General features: G+C 49.6%; 1 protein-coding gene across 7 annotated transcripts in view; it reads left to right on the top strand.

The window, feature by feature from the left end:
• Positions 1-21,661, top strand: part of POLN (DNA polymerase nu) — a 151,473-nt gene that overhangs the window by 56,813 nt on the left and 72,999 nt on the right. For 6 of the 7 annotated variants that reach the window (XR_015165065.1, XM_086404510.1, XM_086404516.1 and 3 more), the window contains 5 exons: positions 4,677-4,760; positions 5,069-5,164; positions 13,738-13,794; positions 14,505-14,558; positions 15,198-15,263. Coding sequence is in view for 6 of the 7 variants with exons in the window: in XM_086404510.1 (XP_086260636.1) it covers positions 4,677-4,760; positions 5,069-5,164; positions 13,738-13,794; positions 14,505-14,558; positions 15,198-15,263 (357 nt within the window). In the remaining variant the exon portion in view is untranslated. Of the gene's footprint in view, positions 1-4,676; positions 4,761-5,068; positions 5,165-13,737; positions 13,795-14,504; positions 14,559-15,197; positions 15,264-17,518; positions 18,262-21,661 lie in introns of those variants that run through there. The other variant, XM_086404515.1, reaches the window with a different exon arrangement.

Genomic DNA, 21,661 nt, shown 5'->3' with positions numbered 1-21,661 from the left:
AGAAATGCTGGGCTGGAAGAAGCACAACCTGGAATCAAGATTGCCAAGAGAAATATCAATAACCTCAGATATGCAGATGACACCACCCTTATGGTAGAAAGTGAAGAGGAACTAAAAAGCCTCTTGATGAAAGTGAAAGGGGAGAGTGAAAAAGTTGGCTTAAAGCTCAACATTCAGAAAACTGAGATCATGGCATCTTGTCCCATCACTTCATGGGAAATAGATGGTGAAACAGTGGAAACAGTGGCAGACTTTATTTTTTGGGGCTCCAAAATCACCGCAGATGGTGATTGCTGCCAGGAAATTAAAAGACACTTACTCCTTGGAAGGAAAGTTATGACCAACCTAGATAGCATATTGAAAAGCAGAGACATTACTTTGCCAACAAAAGTCCGTCTAGTCAAGGCTATGGTTTTTCCAGTGGTCATGTATGGATGTGAGAGTTGGACTATGAAGAAAGCTGAGCGCCAAAGAATTGATGCTTTTGAACTGTGGTGTTGGAGAAGACTCTTGAGAGTCCCTTGGACTGCAAGGAGATCCAACCAGTCAATCCTAAAGGAGATCAGTTCTGGGTGTTCATTGGAAGGACTGATGCTAAAGCTGAAACTCCAATACTTTGGCTACCTCATGCGAAGAGTTGACTCATTGGAAAGGACTCTGATGCTGGGAGGGATTGAGGGCAGGAGGAGAAGGGGACAACAGAGGATGAGATGGCTGGATGGCATCACCGACTCGATGGACAGGACTTTGAGTGAACTCCGGGAGTTGGTGATGGACAGGGAGGCCTGGCGTGCTGCGATTCATGGAGTCTCAAAGAGTCGGACACGACTAAGCAACTGAACTGAACTGAACTGCAAGGGTTTATTTCTGGGCTCACTATTTTATGAGTATGTTTGGTTTGTATGTTTACTTTATGCCCATGGAAAATGGAAAGCATGCTCAATTGTGTCTGACTCTGCAACCTGACAAACTGTAGCCCACCAGGCTCCTCTGTCCATGGATTTTTTCCTGGCAAGAATACTGGAGTGGGTTGCCATTTCCTTCTCCAGGGCATCTTCTTGACCCAGGGATCAAATCCGCATTTCCTACATCTTCTACATTGCACGCTGATTCTTTACCACTGAGGCACAGGCCTGTTTATGGCAATACCACGATTTTTATTACTGTAACCATGTAGTAAGTTTTGAAAGCAGGAAGTGTGGGTCATGCAATTTTGTTCTTCTTTGTCAAGATTATTTTGGCTACTTGCTGTTCCTTAAGACTCCATATAAATTTTAGGGTGGATTTTTCTATTTCTGAAAAAACTGTCTTTAGAATTTTGGTAGGGGTTGCATTGAATCTGTAGATCACTTTGACTAGTATTGACCTCTTAATATATTGTCTTCCAACCCAAGAGCATGAGATGTGTTTCCATTTATTTATGTCATTTTGAATTTCTTTCAGCAATGTTTTGTGGGCTTCTTTGGTGGGCTCAGTGGTGAAGGATCTGCCTGCCAGTGCAGGAGATATGGGTTTAATCCCTGGGTGGGGAATATTCCCTGGAGAAGGAAATGGCTACAGTACTCTTGCCTGGGAAATCCCGTGGGCAGAGGAGCCTGGTGGGGCTGCAGTGCATGGGGTCGCAAAGAGCCAGACACGACTGAGCGATTGAACAACCACAACCTGCTGTGGCTCCCGTTGTGTAAGTGTTTCTCCTTGTCAAGTTAATTCCTAAGTATTTTACTCTTTTTGATACTGTGGCGAATGGAATTGTTTTTGTAATTTCCATTTCATATTGTGTGTAGAAATGAAACTGATGTTTGTGTGTTGATGTTATATCCTGCTGTTTTGCTGTGTTCAGAAAGTTCTAACCATTTTTTTTGGTAGAATCTTTAGGATTTTTCTGCATATAAAATCATGTCATCTGCAAGCAAGGACAATTTTACTTCTTCCTTTCCAATTTGGGTGCCTTTTCTTTCTTTTTCTTGCCTAATTGCCCTGGCTAGAATTTCTACACCATGTTGAATAGAAGTGGTGAGAGCAAGCATCCTTGCCTTTTTCCTGATCTCAGGGAAGCTCTCAGTCCTTCACCACCGAAAATGATGCTTGCTGTGAGCTTTTAATCTTTGACTTACTATATTGAGATAGTCTTGTTCCATTCCTAGCTTTCTGAGTGTTTTTTTTTTTTAAATCATAAAACGTTTTTTATCAAAAAAGTTTGTATCATATTCTCAAATGCTTTTTTTGGCATTTTTTTAAATGATCATGTAACCCCCCGCCCCGCCATCCATTCTGTTGGTGTGGCGTATTATATTGATCAATTTTCATACGTTGAACCATCCTTGCATTCCAGGAATAAATTCCACTTGGTCATGGTGTATAACCTTCCAGTACACTGCTGAATTCTGCTTGCTGGTAGTTGTGGAGGAGCTTTGTATCACTGTGTATAAAGGGCGTTGCTCTGCAGTCTCCTTGTGTGTGTTTGTCTGGCTTTGGTATCAGGATAATTGCTGGCCTCAAAGTGAGCTGGGAAATGCTGCCTTCTCTTCAATTTTGGGGGAAAATTTTGAGAAGGATTGGATTAGGTCTTCTATAAGTGTTTGGTAGAATTTATCACTGAAGCCATTGCATCCAGGGCTTTGTTTGTTGGAAGATTTTTTATTTGATTTCCGCTCCTTACTAGCTATAGTCTATTCTGTTTTTCTATTTCTCCGTGATTTAGTCTTGGCAGGTTTTGTGTTTCTACGAATTTGTTTAATCTAATTTATCCAGTCTGCTGGTGTACAGTTGTTCATAGTGCTCTCTGATAATCCTGTTTATTTCTGTAAAATTGGTAGTAATATTTTCACCTAAATTTCTGATTTTTGTAGTTTGAGCCTTCTCTGTTTTCTCAGTCCAGCTAGCTAAAGGTTTGTCGATTTTTTTGATCTTTTTAAAGAATCAAATCTTGGTTTCACTGGTTTTCTTTATTGTTTTTATATTCTATATTTCATTTAACTCAGCTTCATATTTATTGTTTCCTTCCTCTGCTGTCTTTGGGTTTAGTCTGCTCTTTTTTCTAGTTCCTTCATTTGTGAAGTGAGGTTATTGAGTTCAAGGCTTTCTTGTTTTTTAATATAAGCATTTATGGCTGTAAATTTCCTCCTTAGCACTGCTTTCACTGCATCCCATATGCAGTATGTTGTGGCTTTGTTTTCATTCATGTCTAACTAATTTGTAAATTTGCTTTTTATTTCCTATTTGATCTTTTGCTTATTTAAAAATGTGTTGTTTAATTTATACAATTTTGTGAATTTTTATTTTTCCTTTTGTTATTGATTTGTAACTTCAACTTCCTGTGGTCATATCATATTTTCTATGATATAAATCTTTTAAAATCTCTTGAGACTCAGTGGCTTAAAATATATTCTATCTTGGAAAATATCCGATACTCACTTGAGAATATCCCATGTGGATGTTATTGTTGGGTAGAGTGTTATGTGCTGTCTGTTAGATGTAGCTCTTTTTATTGTTGTTTAAGTTCTCTATTTCCTTACTTACGGGTTTCCCAGGTGGCTCAGTGGTAAAGAATCTGCCTGCAATGCAGGAGACCTGCGTTCTTTCCCTAGGTCAGGGAGATAGCCTGGAGAAGGGAATGGCCGCCCACTCCAGTCTTCTTGCCTGGAGAATTCCATGGAGATGCAGTCCATGGGGCTATGTTGTGGTTGTTCTAATCATTACTGTGAGTGGGGTATTCAAATCTCCAACCGTTACTGTAGAACTACTGTCCATCTCTCCCTGCAGTTCTGTTAGTTTTTCTTTGTATATTTTAATGGTCTACGGACCTGTTAATGTAGATGCTTATACTGTTACGTCTTCTTGCTGCATCAAGAATAGCACATCACCCTTTGTCTCTTAGCACCAGCTTTCATTTACGTCTGCTTTGTCTGATAGTAATGCAGCCACCTTTGCTCTGCCTGCATTACTGTCTGAATGGAGTATCTGTTTCTGCCCTTCCCACTGCAGCCTGTTTGCATCTCTAAAAGGAGCCTCTTGCAGACGGCACGCAGGTGGGCCGTGCGTCTCTACTCATTCTGCCAACCTCTCTGTCTTTCTACGTTTCTTCTGACCACAAAGAGGGGAGCTGAGGGGCTCGTGAATTCAGCACGTCCTGCTGCTGTGCTCAGCAGTGTGGCTATCAGCTGCTTCATAAGGTGCCTTTGTCTTTGCTGTGGGCCTGCTGCGCCCCTGCCCCTCGACTGGACTGAGTGCCAGTCTGCGTGGTTGTCAGAGCTGCTGCCTCTGTTGGGAGGGAGGGTCCTGCCTCGCAGTCACAGAGGTCGCCGTGCAGTGTGGACCTGCGTCTCCTGCCTCGGGATCCTAGGCGAGTCTCGAGGTTACGGGGTGATGCTGGATCCCGTCGCTGGTCAGAATGCTGCTGGAGAATCCTTCTTTCCCTCCTTCTCTTTGGTGAAGTGTTTACTATTTTTACTTCTTTCAGTTTGTCTCCTTGGATCCACTTCACTTAGGAGACTGATTCTATGAGCTGAGTATTCCATCATGAGTCAACATTTGTATTTTGTAATCTCTCATTTCGGTAAATTATAAATTATTTTTTTGTTCTTACAAGGTCTTTTGTTGAGAATTATTTGGTGCGCAAATTAAATCATCTTAAATTGTGAACACTGTTAGTAAGCTCGTGTTTGTTGCTTTCATAGTCTCGTCTCAAGGAACTGGAGCAAGAAGCCCATTTTGTTGCAGGAGAACGGTTTCTTATCACAAGTAATCATCAGCTTCGAGAGGTAAAGCTGAATTTCGGTTCTTTGATAGAACATGCTTCCTATTCAGGGGTTAAAGGGAGATTTATTCTGATTTTACGAGCATTATTGTATGTGGCTGTCTGAAAAGTACGTGGGTGGCTCGTGTTCTCTCACGCTGAGATTCATCACTTCAAGACCCCTAAATCCAAGAGCAGGACCGAGTCAGGACCCACGCATTTGGGAGCACCTGATCAGGTATCCTCTTTGGCCGGCTGCTGGCCTCTGTGGTGGTGGCGTGCAGGTCCTCTGAGGGCTGGGACGCTCGCCACGGAACATTGCCTCTGTTGCAGATCCTGTTTGGCAAGCTGCGGCTGCATCTGCTGCGCCCACAGGACGCGTCCCCTGCGACGGGGCTGTGGAGACTCCCGTCCACGTCAGGAGCCGAGGTAAGGCTCGACAGTGTCCCCTTTGCAGCACATCCACACGGCACGCGAGTCCTTCTCAGGCCCCCGGGCTCCTTATGGCGGACGAGCCTGCAGCAACCTCCATGGAGCAATTCCATTCAGTCATTTCCTTTTGCAGCAGGAGAGGGGTCCCTGCCCCAAGGTTGCCCTTCAGGTATGAATGAGGAACACAGGCTTTTACGGTACAGTTTTCCAGTGGTAATAAATTAGGTTGATTTCCTGCAAAGACGGTTTGATGGATTTGTCCTGAAAACCAAATTCTTGACCATCTAGTCATGACCTCTTAGTTTCATACCCTCATAAGAGACTGGAAGTGGGGGAAAGTCATCAGTTGTCTTCTTTCCCTAAGTTTTTTAGAAAATTTAGCTGTCCTTGTCTTGGGAGGAGTGCATTTTTAAAAAGACAGAGAGTAGGGAGATGTACTCTAATTCAGTGGCAGAGAATAAGTAGATGTTCAGAATCCAGTAAGTGGTGCCTGCGGAAGCCTGCAGAGAGGAGGTTGGCAGCTCAGCGAGATGACCTGCGTTGCTTCTGCGAGTGCCACCATGCAGGCCCCAGTCGCTCTCTGTGCCTTGTCCCGCTTGGACTTCGCAACAGCGGAAGGTTTCCTTCCAGACTGCCCTGTGCATGTTGCCCCTCCAGCCCCCACTTTCTGTTCATCTCAGCCCTGGCAGAGCTTTGTGCTGGCTGACTGTCCCCCGACCTGGCCCTCAGCGGCCGGACAGCAGTTACCAAGGGACTCCTCCTCCCCTCGTCCCCGGAAGGACCGCTCGCTGGCGGGACTTGACTCTGCTCTCTGCCTGAGTTGTCCCCACCCTGGTGAGCAGCCGCCTCCTGTGTCCTCAGAGCCGGCAGTGACCCTCCCGTGCTGCTGACGCACCATATCCGGGCAGAAGGGTCTTTTAAAGCCAGAGAAGTCATGGTGCTGCCCTGCCTTCGGCTCTCCATGGCGCTCAGAGAAAGACCCCAGCTCTCTAGGGTGCCCACCGCCCATGCCCGGGGGCCTGGGCCCAGTCCTTCCTTCTCCCCCGCATGCCACACTCACAGCTCCACCGAGCACACTTCCCACAAGCTCCCTCCTCAGGCTGGAGGCTCCATGTGGGTTTTGCTCAGCTGGCTTCTGACTGTCAGCTTAAGTACTACTTCCAGAAAAACCTCCTTGTCACAGATGACTGTGAGGACCCCGGTTGCAGCCTCTTCCTTCACCTTGATTTGTTTTCTGCTTATAACTTGCCAAAATGCTGGAGAAGGTGTGGAGAGAAGGAAACCCTCCTATATTGCTGGTGGGAATGTAAACGGATGCAGCTACAATGGAGAACCGTATGAAGGTTCCTTAAAAACCTAAAAATAGAAGTACCATTTGACGCAGCAATCCTGCATATACCTGGAGAAAAGCATAATTGGAAAATATACGTGCACTGTGGTATTCATTGTAACACTATTCACAGTAGCCAAGACATGGAGGTGCCCTAAATGTCCATCCACAGAGGAGTGGTAAAGATGATGTGGTCCATATACACAGTGGGATATTACTCGACCATAAAAAAGAGCAAATGGTGACTTCCCTGCTGGCCCTTGTGGTTAAGACTCCTGGCTTCCACTGCAGGGGGTATGGGTTTGATCCCTGGTTGAGATACTAAGATCTCACATGCCATGTGGAGCAGCCAAAAAATAAAAATATGCGGAAGTCATTAAAAATTTTTTTAGGAAAAGAATGAATGAAATAATGCCACTTGGAGCAACATAGACGGAGCCGGTGAGTGTCACGCCAGTGACGCAGCAGGCAGACAAGTGCCACAGCGCTCACACGTGCAACCTAGTGCTTTAAAGACGATGCAGACGGACGTGCTTATAAAATAGAGACAGACTTACAGGCATTGAAAACACTATGCTTACAAAGGGGAAAGGGTGGCAAGTGAGGAATAAATCAGGACTTGGGTTGAATGTATATGTACTACTGTATAGAACATGGCATCCAGTCCCATCACTTCATGGCAAATAGATGGGGAAACAATGAAAACAGTGAGAGACTTTCTTTTGGGGAGCTCCAAAATCACTGCAGGTGGTGACTGCAGCTGTGAAATTAAAAGACGCTTGCTCTTTGGAAGAAAAGCTATAACCTACCTAGACAGCGTATTAAAACACAGAGATGTTACTTTACCAACAAAGGTCTGTCTAGTCAAAGCTATGGTTTTTCCAGTAGTCATGTACAGATGTGAGAGTTGGACCATAAAGAAAGCTGAGTGCCAAAGAATTGAAACTTTTGAACTGTGGTGTTGGAAAAGACTCTTGAGGGTCCCTTGGACTGCAAGGAGATCCAACCAGTCAATCCTAAAGGAAATCAGTCCTAAAATTTCATTGGAAGGACTGATGCTGAAGCTTAAGCTCCACTACTTTGGCCTCCTGATGAGAAGAACTGACTCATTGGAAAGATCCTGATGGTGGGAAAGATTGAAGGCAGGAGGAGGGATGAGATGGTTGGATGGCATCACCGACTCAATGGACATGAGTTTGAGTAGGCTCTTGGAGTTGGTGATGGACAGGGAAGCCTGGTGTGCTGCAGTCCATGGGGCTGCAAAGAGTCGGACACGACTGGGCTACTAAACTGAACTGATATATAACACTGGGGAAGGAAATGGCAACCCACTCTGGTATTCTGGCCTGGAGAATTCCAGGGACAGAGGAGCCTGGTGGACTGCAGTCCATGGGGTCACAGACAGTCGGACACAGCTGAGTGACTAATGCATATATAACATAGATGACCGACAAGGAACTACTGTACACAGCGCAGGGAACTGTGCTCAGAATCCTGTGATGACCTACATGAGAAAGAACCTAAACAGAAGGGATGCATGTGTGTGAATAATCGCTCTGCTGTACACCTGAATCTAATGCAACACTGCAAGTCAACTATATGCCAATAAAAAATTTAAAACTAAGATAAACTTGCCTAGTTACTTGTTTGCTATTCCAGTAGGAAGTAGGCTGCACAGACCAGACACCTCACCTGCCTTGTTTGCTACGTCCCCAGAGCCAGATGGCCTAGGACCACCCCTTACTGGGGCTGCTTGTTCACAGAGCGTGGCCAGGGCAGGGAGCAGGACCACCGTGCTGAAGAGTCTGGGTGGGCTTCAGTGCCACATGGCAGCGTGCCCTCGATTTCCAGTAGTGGTGGGACCTGAGAGAGCCATAATTGTCCCCTCGGGCTGCCCCCCAGCTGGCGGTCTCGGCCTGATTTATTCTGTGTCCGGGCACCCTCTCCCTCTCCTGTGTCGCTCCCCAACTCTTCCTGACGACCAGCAGCAGAGGAGGAAACGTGATTCTCCCCTGTGTCAAGGTGCTTTCCTGTGGATGGGATTAAGACGGTGCCCTGCAGTTTTCTTCACAAAGGCGCAGTCAACATGAACCGTATTCTGTTAGCCTTGCTGGCAAATAGATGGGGAAAAAGTGGGAACAGTGGCAGAATTCATTTCCTTGGTCTCCAAAATCACTGTGGACGGTGACTGCAGACAAGAAATTAAAAGATGCTTGCTCCTTGGAAGAAAAGCTATGACCAACCTAGATAGCATATTAAAAAGCAGAGACGTCACTTTGCCAACAAAAATCCGTCTAGTCAAAGCTATGGTTTTTCCAGTAGTCATGTACAGATGTGAGAGTTGGACCATAAAGAAGGCTGAGCACCAAAGAATTGATACTTTTGAATTGGGGTGCTGGAGAAGACACGAGAGTCCCTTGGACAGCAAGGAGATCAAACAGTCAATCCTAAAGGAAATCAATCCTGAATATTCATTGGAAGGACTGAAACTGAAGCTCCAATACTTTGGCTATCCGATGTGAAGACCCAAGTCAGTGGAAAAGACCCTGATGCTGGGAAAGATTGAGGGCAAGAGGAGAAGGGGACCACAGAGGATGAGACAGTTGGATGGCATCACTGATTCAGTGGAAGTGAGTTTGAGCAAACTTTGGAGATAGTGAAAGGAGGGCAGCCAGGTGTGCTGCAGTTCGTGGGGTCGAAAAGAGTGGGACACGACTCAACAACTGAAAAGTGAAAGTGAGAGTCGCTCAGTCGTGTCCCACTCTGCAACCCCATGGACTATACAGTCCTGGAATTCTCTAGGCCAGAAGACTGGAGTGGGTAGCCTTTCCCTTCTCCAGGGGATCTTCCCAACCCAGGGACTGAACCCAGGTCTCCCACATTGCAGGCAGCTTCTTTACCAGCTGAGTCACAAGGGAAGCCCAAGAACACTGGAATGGGTAGCCTATCCCTTCTCCAGCGGATCTTCCCAACCCAGAAGTTGAACCGGGGTCTCCTGCATCACAGGCAGATTCTTTACCCACTGAGCTACCAGGGAAGCAACAGCTGAACAACTCGCTTAACGGGGCAAGTCGTGCTGTTCTGTGCATTTAGAAAGATGAACCTTCGCTAGGCAACACGTGCACGTGGTTCCCAGCTGAAAACTGGCCCCTCCCTTCCCTTCTCCCTCCTGCCCCCGCACCTGCCCCACCCCGCATTCACAGGGATGAGACCCATGGTGAGATGGACAGCTTCGACCAGCAAGTAAGGGTGCAAGTGTGAGCTTAGGTGTGGTTCTATTAGACCTTGTTTTTAGTTTCAGGTTCACGGGAGAGTTGAGCAGAAGGTACAGACAGGTCTCATGTGCCCCCTGCCCCTCCGTAACACACAGTCCCCCTACCACCAGCGTGCCCCCCCAGGGTTACGTTTGTTGCAGAGGATGAGCCCTGGTGACACACCATTGTTCCCAAAGTGCAGTCTGCACTAGGGTCACTCTTGGTGTCATGTGGGCTCAGACGCACGACCACAGGTGTGCACCGTTGCAGCGTCATGCACAGTGGTGGCCCCTGAACGTCCTCCACTCCCCTGCCCATCCTCCCTCCACCCCGGCAACCACCGTGTCCGTAGTTTTGTCTTTTCCAGAGTATCGTATAGGAGTTATTTATTATGTGGCCTTTTCAGATTTGATTCTTTCAGCTAGCGATATGCGCTTAAGGTTCTTCCATGTCTTTTCATAGCTCATTTCTTTTTAACACGGGGTCCTATTCCATCTATTCACCTACTGAGGAATGTCTTAGTTGCTTCCAAGTTTTGGCAATTATGAATGAAGTTGCTTTAACATTGGTGTGCAGGTTTTCCTGTGGATATAAGTTTCTGTTTCATGTGAGTAAATAGCATGATCTTTGGATGGTTTTGTGAGAAATCACAAATTGTCTTCCAGCGTGGCCGCACCACCTGCATTCCCACCAGCAGTGATGAGGGTCCTGCTGCCCCACGTCCTCGCCAGCACATGCTGGTGTCCATGTCCTGGGTTTCGACCAAGACCACCCTTGGGCTTCCGTGGCCGTCCAGTGGTCAAGACGCTGCACTTCCACCGCAGGGGACACAGGTTCAATCCCTGCTTAGGCAGTGAAGTTCTCACAAGCTGTGTGCCCAACAATAAACAAGTACAAATTAAAAGTAAAAAGAGTACTCTTGTAGCTGGTTGGAGAATGGAAGAAGCCCATTAATAGGCCTTGGCCGTGGTGTGGGCTCTGCTGGCTCAGTGTACAGGTGCCGGTGGTGAGGTTGGAGCAGGGCAGACACATGCCCAGAGCATTTTGAGAACAGAAGGGCACTTCTGTAAGTGAGAGCTCACGTGAGTGTGAATGTGGAGTAATTCCTGGTTATCTTAGTTCTGCACCTGAGCAGATAGAGATGGCCACTACCCAGGAAGAACCAAGAGAGAAGCGGTTTACTGGGCAGGGGCGAGAGATGTCAAGCGCTCAGTCTTGGACTCGGGAAAACAGGCCACGTGCACAGATGTTGACACAGACCAGCTGGGTCTGTGAGGAGACGTCTCGTGCTGGAGGTGCTCACTTGGACGTCGTCGCCCTGGGGGTCAGCCGTCCACCCTGGCAAGAGCTTTTGAGAATCCCTCATGCCCAGACCCTCAACTAAGCCACAGAGTCAGGGGCTGGGGGTGCGCGGCCCAGTCCCAACATGTTTTTGAAGCTCCCCCACTGAGTCCATAAGCAGCCCACACTGATAACCACAGAACTGAACACTGAGAAACTGCCACACGGGTCAGAGAGAAGAGGCGCCAAGCAGAGGCTGCAGAATAGCCAGAGATGGAAAAGAACGTGGTGCCCGGAGCCAACAGACGGAGCGTGTGATAAAGCGCTCACAGTGACGGAGGCCGGCACTCTGCCTTTGACAGTCACCCGGCGCTGCAGGGCCTCATCCAGAGATCAAACACTCCATTCTTCTCAAGTGTGCTCAGACAGCTCGATTGGAGATATGCAGGGAGCCTGCGGTTAGAGTTCTTTTGTGAGTAAAGTATCAGGATAAAGAGAGTGAGCTGATCTTAAGCAGTTTTCGTGGCTGAGTGTTTTCATGCACTTTGATCCCCAAGGGACAGCTTCTCTAAGAAGCCGCAGTGCTGGGTTGCACGGAGGCAGGACCCCTCCCCGGGCAGAGCCTGCTCAGAGGACTCCAGTGGTGGCCCTCCTGTTGTGTCCCTGTGGCCGGCCCAGACTGTGTGTGCTCAGTCATCTGCAAACAGAGAGGGATACAGTTCTGGGGCTCACACCAGTGCATCACCGTGGTGTTGTCAGTTCTCCCCCAAGGGGACTTGCAGATTCAAAATGGTCCTGATTCCCTAGCAGGACTTTTTGGTACAAACTGGCGAACCAAAACCCAAATTTATATGGAGATGCCAAAAGCTAGAAGAGCCAAGATAGTCTTAAAAGCACTCCTGAAGGACTTAGTCTGTTGGCTATCACAATTAATCATAAAGCATATGGAAAGTGAAAGTGGCTCAGCTGTGTCCAGCTCCTTGCAACCCCATAGACTAGAGTCTATGGAATTCTCCAGGCCAGAATACTGGAGTGGGTAGCCTTTCCCTTCTCCAGGGGATCTTCCCAACCCAGGGATCGAACCCAGGTCTCCCGCATTGCAGGCGGATTCTTTACCAGCTGAGCCACCAGGGAAGCCCTTGTGAAAAGCCTTTATGAAAAGACACTATTAAACAAGTAAAAGAGCAAGCCACCGAGGGGTGGAAGATATCAATATTTCCACTAAATATAGCCAGCTGAAGGAAATGCTGTCCAGAAAAATGAATTCCTACAAATCAAGAAGAAAAAGACATACAAGCCAAGGTTTTAAATGACAAAAAAAAAATGTACAGAGTTTAATGAAAGGAGATACACAGTCAATAAATATTTGAAGAATGACTTTATTAGTCAGAGAAATACACACTAAAACTACAGTGAAACATCACATTTACCAGAAGGGTCAAAATGAAGACCTAGGAGAACGTGCGTTGGCAAAAATGCGGAGAATGAGAACTTCTATGTGCTGCTGATGGGGACACGCCGTGCGTTTACCTTGGGGAGCAGGCTGGTATCATCTCCGCTGCATGTGGCCGCGTCTCACCCACCCTGAGTGCGTGTCCAGCAGAACTGTGGACGTGTGTTAGCACAAATCTGCGCACCAGAACGTTCACTGCAGCACTCTCCATCATAGCCCTAAGTGGAAATGAGCCCTGTATCCAGCAGGGGCCGAATGGATAAACAATTGCCCTGCGTTCACATAATCCCACTCGGCCACGGGAGTAAACGCAACAGTGCTTCACACAACAGCTGCTGCTGCTGCTGCTCAGTCGTGGCCGACTCTCTGAGACCCCATGGACTGCAGCCCGCCAGGCTCCTCTGTCTGTGGGATTCTCCAGGCCAGAATACTGGAGTGGGTTGCCATGCCCTTCTCCACGGGATCTTCCTGACCCAAGGACAAACCAAGGCCTCCTGCACTGCAGGCAGATTCTTTACCATCTGAGCCACCAGGGAAGCCCCTCATACAAGGACCAACCTTAACACCGGATATTGAACAAAGGGAGCCACACACAAAGAACACTTATCCTATTTCACTGATACGAAGTTCAAAAAGTGGTAAAGACTGGTCTTGCTGGAGGAGGCCAGGGTGGCGGTTACATCTGGGGGAGGGACAGAGACCTGTGTGGGAACCCGCAATGTTCCCTCTGGCAGTACCCAGGCGTGTTCACTTTGTGATAACTTAACAAACCTTGTTCATGGGATCTTGTACTTTCCTTTGTGTGTGTTGTTCTTCGACGTTTAAACATTAAATTGAAAGCTCATAGTCGCATCCCAGCATTGCCTCCCCAGCTCGGTGCCCCGGTAGCTGTGTCGCAGGTGCTGGGTGTTCCGAGACTATGGAGTCACACAGCTGTAGGCAGTTTCCTCGTTTACTCCTCTGCGTGGTATCTTCATGCCCTGGGTTTGGAATTCAGGGATTCAGATCTCAAGAGGAATCTTCCTTCCAAGCTCGTGTGAAGTGCCTTTCTCTCCCATGTGTACAGTAATGACTCTGTTAGGGGATTAAGACTATAAAACTTGATCAACTGGGTTTATTACAAGTCTTCATTTTGGAAAGTGTGGTCAAGATAGACCATGTATTATCAGGACTTTCTCCATCTGAAAATGAGTGTTTAAACTTAAAATTAAGTGAAGGAATTCTGTTGGTGATATTTATTCTTATTTTTTAGTTAAATGCTCTGCAAGACCTTCATCCATTACCCAGAATAATTTTGGAATACAGGCAGGTAAGTTAGATTTATTTTTTTCCGTAAGTATGTTGGTTTCTGAAGGGGGCCCGCGTGACACTCAAAATCATCACGGAGGTAGCCCTGACCGCATCCTGAAGGGACGGTTTGTTCAGGCTGACCCCATGCAAGCCCGGCTTCCTCTGCGTGGAGGCGGCGCTCCTCACGCCGCGGCGTGGCGCCATGCGAGTTCGAGGCCTCCTACGGAGCCGCCCCTCCCCGGGCTCGCTGTCTCCCAGCCACGCATGCTGGCTGCTGCGTACACCCCCGTCTCTAGCTACCCTCCCAGCCCTCCTGGTTTCTCGTCACACACCTGGCGTCTGTGCGCTCACGATGGTTGCTGCCACTCACAGTGTGGTTGTTTGCTGCTGTCCTCGTGAGGGCTGGGCAGCCGGAGGGGTGGGTGACGGTCGCCCCTGAACCAGCAGAGCTGCCACGGCGACCTGGGTGACGGTCCTGCATCACTGTCCCCTTCTCTCTGCAGCTTTCCTGTAAGAAGCATCATTGGAAGGAGCAGGGCGACATCTTTCTCTGTTGGTCATTGTTGTTTAATCCTGGGCACCACACAAGGCCATTTCAGGGCCTCCTGGGGTTACCTGAGGGGACAGGCAATGACCCACACCCAGCACGCTGAGAAACATGGCTTTGATGCTTGTTCCTCATTTAAACACTTAAACAGAGAAAGTGACTATTTTTGTTTTACAACCTAGGTTCACAAGATCAAGTCCACCTTTGTAGATGGATTACTAGCTTGCATGAAAAAGGTAACTAAAGCTTCAAAAAATATATATATATATATAGTGATTGGGAATATGAGTTACTTAGACATGAGTTCAGATACAAGTAGAATTTCTTTAAAGTCTAATACTCTTGAACCTATGAGCCACAATTTTGTTATCATTCCGGTCTACAGCGTAAGTTGACATTTCGCCTTAAAATCTCGTATTCACATGGACGCTCTGCTGCCACCACATGCTCTCACGCCTGCTGCCACCTGTCCTTTCCACAGTCCCTCGAGGGGGGTGTGGTTTCAGTTCACGCATGAGAAGTCTGCGGTCTGAGGTGCTGTGGCTTGTGTGACGCCACGTGGCAGGGGACAGCCCCACCTGTCAGGGGAGGGCAGCCCCTTCTCAAGTCCACACTGAGCCCCCCACAGCACGTCAGGCCACGTGCCCTCCTGCAGCCTCTGCACCAGTCGGGGAGAATCTCAGTCACCCTGACCACGTGTGGGAGTCCTGTAACCCCGAGGACACCCGGGTTGGGAGTTCAGGGCCATTGGCTCCTGTCTCTCCCGGGCAGCGCTCTGAGAGCTGTGTGCTGTAGGCAGAGACTGGGGGGCTAGCATGTGGGTGCCTCCACACGGCATCGTCAGAACCTAAACCGATTCTTTCCAACTAATCAAGGGCTCCGTATCCTCCACGTGGAACCAGACGGGCACCGTGAGCGGAAGGCTGTCAGCGAAGCACCCCGTGAGTCAGCGCTGGTGGAGCGCCCGTCTCTGTGTGAGGGTGAAGTTTTGCCTGGATGTGTGGCTGCCTGTGCACTTTTTGTTTCTGAAAGGAGAAAGAAAAAGTGAAGTCGCTCAGTCATGTCCGACTCTTTGTGACCCCGTGGACTGTAGCCTACCAGGCTTCTCCGTCCATGGGATTTTCCAGACAAGAGTACTGGAGTGGGTTGCCATTCCTTCTCCAGGGGATCTTCCCGACCCAGGGATTGAACCCAGGTCTCCCGCACTGTGGGCTGATGCTTTACCGTCTGAGCCACCAGGGGAGATTCTGAAAGGAGGCCTCACCTGTTAGACTGTGCGGTTTCCTGCGTGCTAATCCAGCTGTCACTTATTTAGCACGTGCTCAGTTTGGGGGGACTCGGTGGGGGATTGGACTAGTAACCCTTGGCCCTGTGGTCCCGAGCCGGTCTGCCTCACTGTCCACCTGCTTGCCCGCCTTGGTTCATCCGGGCTCTGGTTGTACTGGTTGGGGGTGGGAGAGCACCCGCACACCTTCCTGGAAGGTAGTCTCCTAATTGGCATCTTTAACGGAACAAAAGCCGTGCTTGCACAAGGAAGCTTTCAAAGCACTGTCTTCTGTGGGTTTCACTCCCAGCACCTCTTGGGGCCGAGGCCTCTGTTTCTTCAGGGGGAGAGGGGGATACAGCTGAGAATAAAGAAGTCTGTGTTTGGCTCTGGCTTTCAGCATGGAACTTGTGAAAGTGCTCAGCGGAAACAAGAAAGTGTCAGGAACGACCATCAGAAAGTGTTTGGGTTTTTTTTTTTTTTTTTTCCTTTCAGAAGCTTCCCTTTAAATATCAAGACTCAGGACTGTATTTTTCAGAGTTTATAATGTAAGGTATGCAAGTATGCTGTACGGACAGGTCCATTTCACAGGGAGGCGTGGGAACTCCTCCCGGCCTTGGAGGAAGTGCTGAGAGGGAGGCAAGCACCTCCTCCGAAAGGGCCTGGCCGGGCCCTTTGGGGGAGAAACCCAGAGCGGGTAGGCTGACACAAGCTGCAAGCCTTGGGACTGAGGCTTGCTTCCGGCCCAGAAGCCTGGGAGAAGGGTGTTTCCAGGAGCTCCAGGCCGAGACCAGGCGTGAGCCTTGGGCAGGAACCCTAAGTGGCTCTCCTACCAAGACTCCGTAGGCCCTAAGGGCCTGAGTGAGGGCTGGGAAGTCCATGGTCCCTGGGCCCCGGGTCCCCTGGTGTGGAAATGCAGGGCTACCATATTTGTCTGGTCTGAACAGGTCACGGCGGGGGCTGTGAAGTGGACAGCCCAAGGCCAAGTCCAGGACCTGAGTTTCAGCAGATCAGCCTTGTCAGGCAGAGCCAACGCCAGAACCAGGTCGGCAGAGGAGGGGCCATTGGATGTTGGCCCTGGTGTGATAACTGGCTTCACCAGCCAAAGCAGTGAGGGCAGGTAGCGCCAGGCTGCTGACGCAGGTCCCGCGCCTTCCTGATACAGTGGGTTTGTAGGCTTCTCCGTGCAGATGCCGCCCGGAGCGGGAGGGGCATGACAGAAAAGTCAAGGAGGAGGCTGGGCTTGGAGGACTGCTGGCCCTTTGCTGAGTGGGTGCTTCTCCCCACGTCTAAACTGGTGATGGAAGCACCTCTAGTCCGTGTGCTCATTCAGATACCTTCAGCTGCGAGTGGCAGCAAGTCAGACTAAACTGGCCTCAGCAGTCTCAGCGTACCCGGCTTAAGGAGTTCAAGGGAGGGCTGGCTTAAGGCAAGGCTCGGTCTAGTAGTCAAAGTCAGATGGGCAGTCCAGCTTCTGTCCCCCATCTCCCAGCCTCTCTTTCTCAGCATCTTAGCAGGTCTTGGGGACACCAGCTTAGTTTCTCCCCAGTGGAAACGAGCAGTGTCTCTCCATGCCCCTTCCATGAAAGGAGGAGGAAACACCTTCTGCAGATGCCCTCAGCAAGCATCTCTTTGCATCTCTGTCTGGAATAGCCACTGGTCTATTGAGCTAGTCGCTGTAGCCAGAGTACAGGTTCTGCTGGCTGAGGGAAAGTGGGGAGGAGGACCCTCGTGAAAATCGGAGTGCCGTTTGCTAAGGAAAAGGAAAAAGAGCTGTGAGGCCTAAAGCAAGTGGCAAGATTATGGTATTTTTCATGTTCTTAGCAGAAATAAGGGTCACAAATTTTAAATCTACTACACAAGTTTAATTTAACCAGTGTCTCTTTGATTGTACTAGAAAGGGATACTTATTACTTATCTTTTCGCTTCTAGCAGCGGATGTTCTAGCCTGCCTTCCAGTGTGCCAGTTGTTCTTACATTGTCGTTTGGTGAAGAGTCTCAGAAACTTGCCTTCAGGCTCAGACCGTGCCCCAAGAAGAGTCCTGCTCTCCCTGTTCAGTGTTTAAGCCCAGTGTGCCTCTGTGCCTACCGGATGTTACAGTGGCCGTTTGGAATAATCTAGCCTTGCTCTTTCCATTGTTGGTGTGTGAATTTTTCAGCTTTGCTTATGAATATCTCTCCCACGTGATAACATTTAAGTGAAAGTTGCTCAGTCGTGACCAACTCTTTGCGACCTCATGGACTATACAGTCCTTGGAATTCTCCAGGCCAGAATACTGGAGTGGGTAGCCCTGGCCTTCTCCAGGGGATCTTCCCAACCCAGGGATTGAATCCAGATCTCCCACATTGCAGGCAGATTCTTTACCAGCTGAGCCACCAGGGAAGCCCAAGAATACTGGAGTGGGTAGCCCTTCCCTTCTCCAGCGAATCTTCCCAATTCAGGAATTGAACCATTGCAGGTGGATTCTTCACCAAACTGAGCTATCAGGGAAGCCCTGATATCATTTAAATATCTATCAAAATATTTACTAGCAAGATTTTCATGAATTAGATAATTATGGCTAAATCTGCACCACTATTTGAACCTAAATGAGATTTTTAAACCTCTGTATTTTGTTATTTTAGTGACTTATTACTTTCCTACTCTTATTTGGAATAAAAAGGTCTTCATGGTCCTTGGAGGAGTCACAGCCCTTCTACGCACCTGCCTTCATGGGGCCCTGGAGGGTGGAGGTGATTAGGGGCAGGTACCACCAAGCTGTGCACACTGCTGATTTTTGTTCTATTCAAGCTCATCTTTCAAAGCACTGGTTGTGACCTGCAACTGAACAGACCTTCAGAGGCAAAGAGCCGGCTGGGAGAGGAGCCTGTTCTTGGAGTCAAGCTGCCTGACGCCCTGTGGACGCACTGGGCCCGGCCTCCCTCCTCCTCTGCTTGGCAGAGGCTCAGGCTCTCCCTGGTGGCCGAGCGCTTGGCCCGCTCCAGGCTGCCCTCACTGTCCCCTGCTGGTGGGCCGGTCTGTCCTTCCTCCCCAGGCGGCTCCCTCTCCAGTTCCCCTGGGGGCGGGGCGTGGGGCGGGGCTGGTTCCTCCCCCCGCCCCCCGCCTCCTTGCTGCTCTCACCAGCCCCACGCCCCTTCCCCACCGGTAACTGCCCTCTCTCATGCTCGGACTCACATCTCTCTTTACTTAGTTGTCCTTCAGATCTCTCAAAAGAAAACAAAAAACCCCACTGAGTCGCAGTCCCTGTCTCAGCCCCCTGGTCCTGCAGGCAGGACTGCATGTCGAGCTGAGCACCAGCTCCCGTGGGGTCCGCCTCCTGGTCTCCTCTCCTCTCCCCGCCTCCTCACCCCCCTCCATCCCCCAGCCTCCTGCCCCAGCCAGGGAGCCTCTCGGGTGCCAGCCCGATGCTCTTCAGGCCCACCTGCGGCCAAGGCTCTCATGCTGAAGTCTGGACCCCCGCTCCTCCGCCCGCCTCCCTTCTTGCCTCTCCTCGCTCACTCTTTGGTTCCCAGAATCGCGGAGCTCGTGCCTAGCGGACCAAAATCGCTGCCCTCGTGGAGCCGAAACCTCTGCCCTCGTGGAGCCTGGGGGTGGAGGGCCCGAGACCGACAGCAAACAGGCTCAACTAGTCGCGGTGTGGGAGGTGATGAGCACTGGAGAACACAACTCAGGGGCGGGGCGGGCCGAGAGCACGGGAAAAGGCCGCATTCCGGGGCAGCGCTGATGGGGAGGCGACAACCGAAGGAAGCCGGCCCTGGAGGCGCGTCCTGCGGAGCCCGGTTCTTCCTTTACCCCAGCAGCCCTCGGCGGGCGTCCCACACAGCGCTTGGAAGACTGGAGAGCCGCTCCACTGGAGAGCAGGGCAGAGGAAGCCGGCCCACCCTGGATTATCCGAGGACGCTGCGGTCCCCGCGTCTGGGCGCCCATCGCCTCCGCGGCTGCCTGGAGTGTGGAGCCTTCGCGCATCCAGCCGCAGTCCTGAGCCGCGCGGCTGCCTTCTCCACAGGTCAAACCGGACCCTGTTTCTGGCATTTTTGCTAAAACAGCTGCTGACTTTCTGACAGACGCCAAAGGAGAGGCTTCAGATGCCACCTTTGCACCTCGCCTGTCGCTTAACCTGGACTGAGGGCTGTTAGCATTGAGTTTTTCTAGATCAGTTCTCTTATTTTTCTTACATGTGCCGGAGTCCACTGTGTAGACAAATGGGGGCGAGTGCCCAGTCATCACCCCTCCAGAGCAGCAGGCGGAGGCTGAGGAAGGGACTTGCTGCAGAGCCCTGGCACTTCCCGCAGGGGATCTCGGGCGACCTGGAGACTCTGGCGGGGTTTGCCACACAAAGGACTGGAGGTGGTTTTCATTCATTTCACTGTCCACATTAACAGCAGAAAATGTTATGCCCTACAGGAGATTGAAGTCCCACTTGCTTTCAGTTTCCATCGTTTGGGCACCTTTCCAGACATTCCTCCTCACGTGCGGTCACGTCTGTGTGCGCAATACGCTGCACCCACCCTACAGTGCCCCCGAGGCTCACAGACCAGGTCCTGCCCACGGCCCGGTGGACCCGGCAGAGTGACATGGTCACCGATGGCGGGAGCCAGGTTTCTCGTGTTGGAGTAGGGAGGACGCTGGAGTGCTCCACATGGTGGTGGACAGAGTTGGAGACAGCAGGGTGGACTCCCATTTAACTCCATGCAGGCACAGGTGGTCACACGCAGACACCTTTAAACACACACGTCTCCTTGGTCTGTCAGCCTAGAGCGCCCAGAAGCAGTGACACCCCTAGCAAAGAGCGCACCCAGCACCCAGATCTCACGCCCGCTGGATCATAGAAAAAGCAAGGGAGTTCCGGAAAAACATCTGCCTCTGCTTCATTGACTACACTAAAGCCTTTGACTGCGTGGATCAAAGCAAACTGGAAAATTCTTCAAGAGATAGGAATACCAGACCACCTTACCTGTCTCCTGCGAAACCTGTATACAGCTCAAGAAGCAACAGTTAGAACCAGACATGGAACAGCAGACTGGTTCCAAATTGGGAAAGGAGTGGTTCAAGGCTGTGTATTGTCACCCTGCTTATTTAACTTCTGTGCAGAGTATATCATGTGAAATGCCGGGCTGGATGAAGCACTAGCTAGAATCAAGATTGTAGGGAGAAATGTCAATAACCGCAGATATGCAGATGATACCACCCTAATGGCAGAAAGTGAAGAAGAACTAAAGAGCCTCTTGATGAAAGTGAAAGAGGAGAGTGAAAAAGCTGGCTTAAAACTCAACATGCAAAAAACTAAGATTATGGCATCCAGTCCCATAATTTCATGGCCAATAGATGGGGAAACAATGGAAACAGTGAGAGACTTTATTTTCTTGGGCTCCAAAATCACTGCAGATGGTGACTGTAGCCATGAAATTAAAAAATGCTTACTCCTTGGAAGAAAAGCTATGACAAACCTAGACAGCACATTAAAAAGCAGAGATATTACTTTGCCAACAAAGGTCCATTTAGTCTAAGTTATGGTTTTTCCAGTGGTCATGTACAGATGTGAGAGTTGGACCATAAAGAAGACTGAGTGCCAAAGAATTGGTGCTTTCAAACTGTGGTGCTGGAGAAGACTCTTGAGAGTCCCTTGGACTGCAAGGAGATCAAATCAGTCAATCCTAAAGGAAATCAACCCTTAATAGTCATTAGAAGGACTGATGCTGAAGCTGAAGCTCCAATACTTTGGCCACCTGATGCGAAGAACTGATTCTTTGGAAAAGACCCTGATGCTGGGAAACGTTGAAGGCACGAGGAGAAAAGGGTGGCAGAGGATGAGATGGCGAAATAGCTTCACCAACTCAATGGACATGAGTTTGAGCAAACTGCAGGAGATAGCGGAAGACAGGGAAGCCTGGCGTGCTGCAGCCCATGGGGTCACAAAGAGTTGGACACGAGTGAGTGAACAACAACAAATCCTGTTTATAGTTGAATAAAAATAATAAAACACCTATGAATAAGTTTAACAAAGGAAGTCAAATTGCACATCCTGAGATGCAGTCCCTTGCTGGCCGGGTTCCGCCTTTGGCTGCTGCAGAGCT

Source organism: Bos grunniens, chromosome 6 (genome assembly GCF_055505025.1).
Source record: "Bos grunniens cultivar Pamir isolate PY7600 chromosome 6, Bosgru_T2T1.0, whole genome shotgun sequence".
Lineage (NCBI taxonomy): Eukaryota > Metazoa > Chordata > Mammalia > Artiodactyla > Bovidae > Bos > Bos grunniens.
Note: the sequence above shows the minus strand (reverse complement) of the source record. Positions and strands in the feature narration are given on the sequence as shown.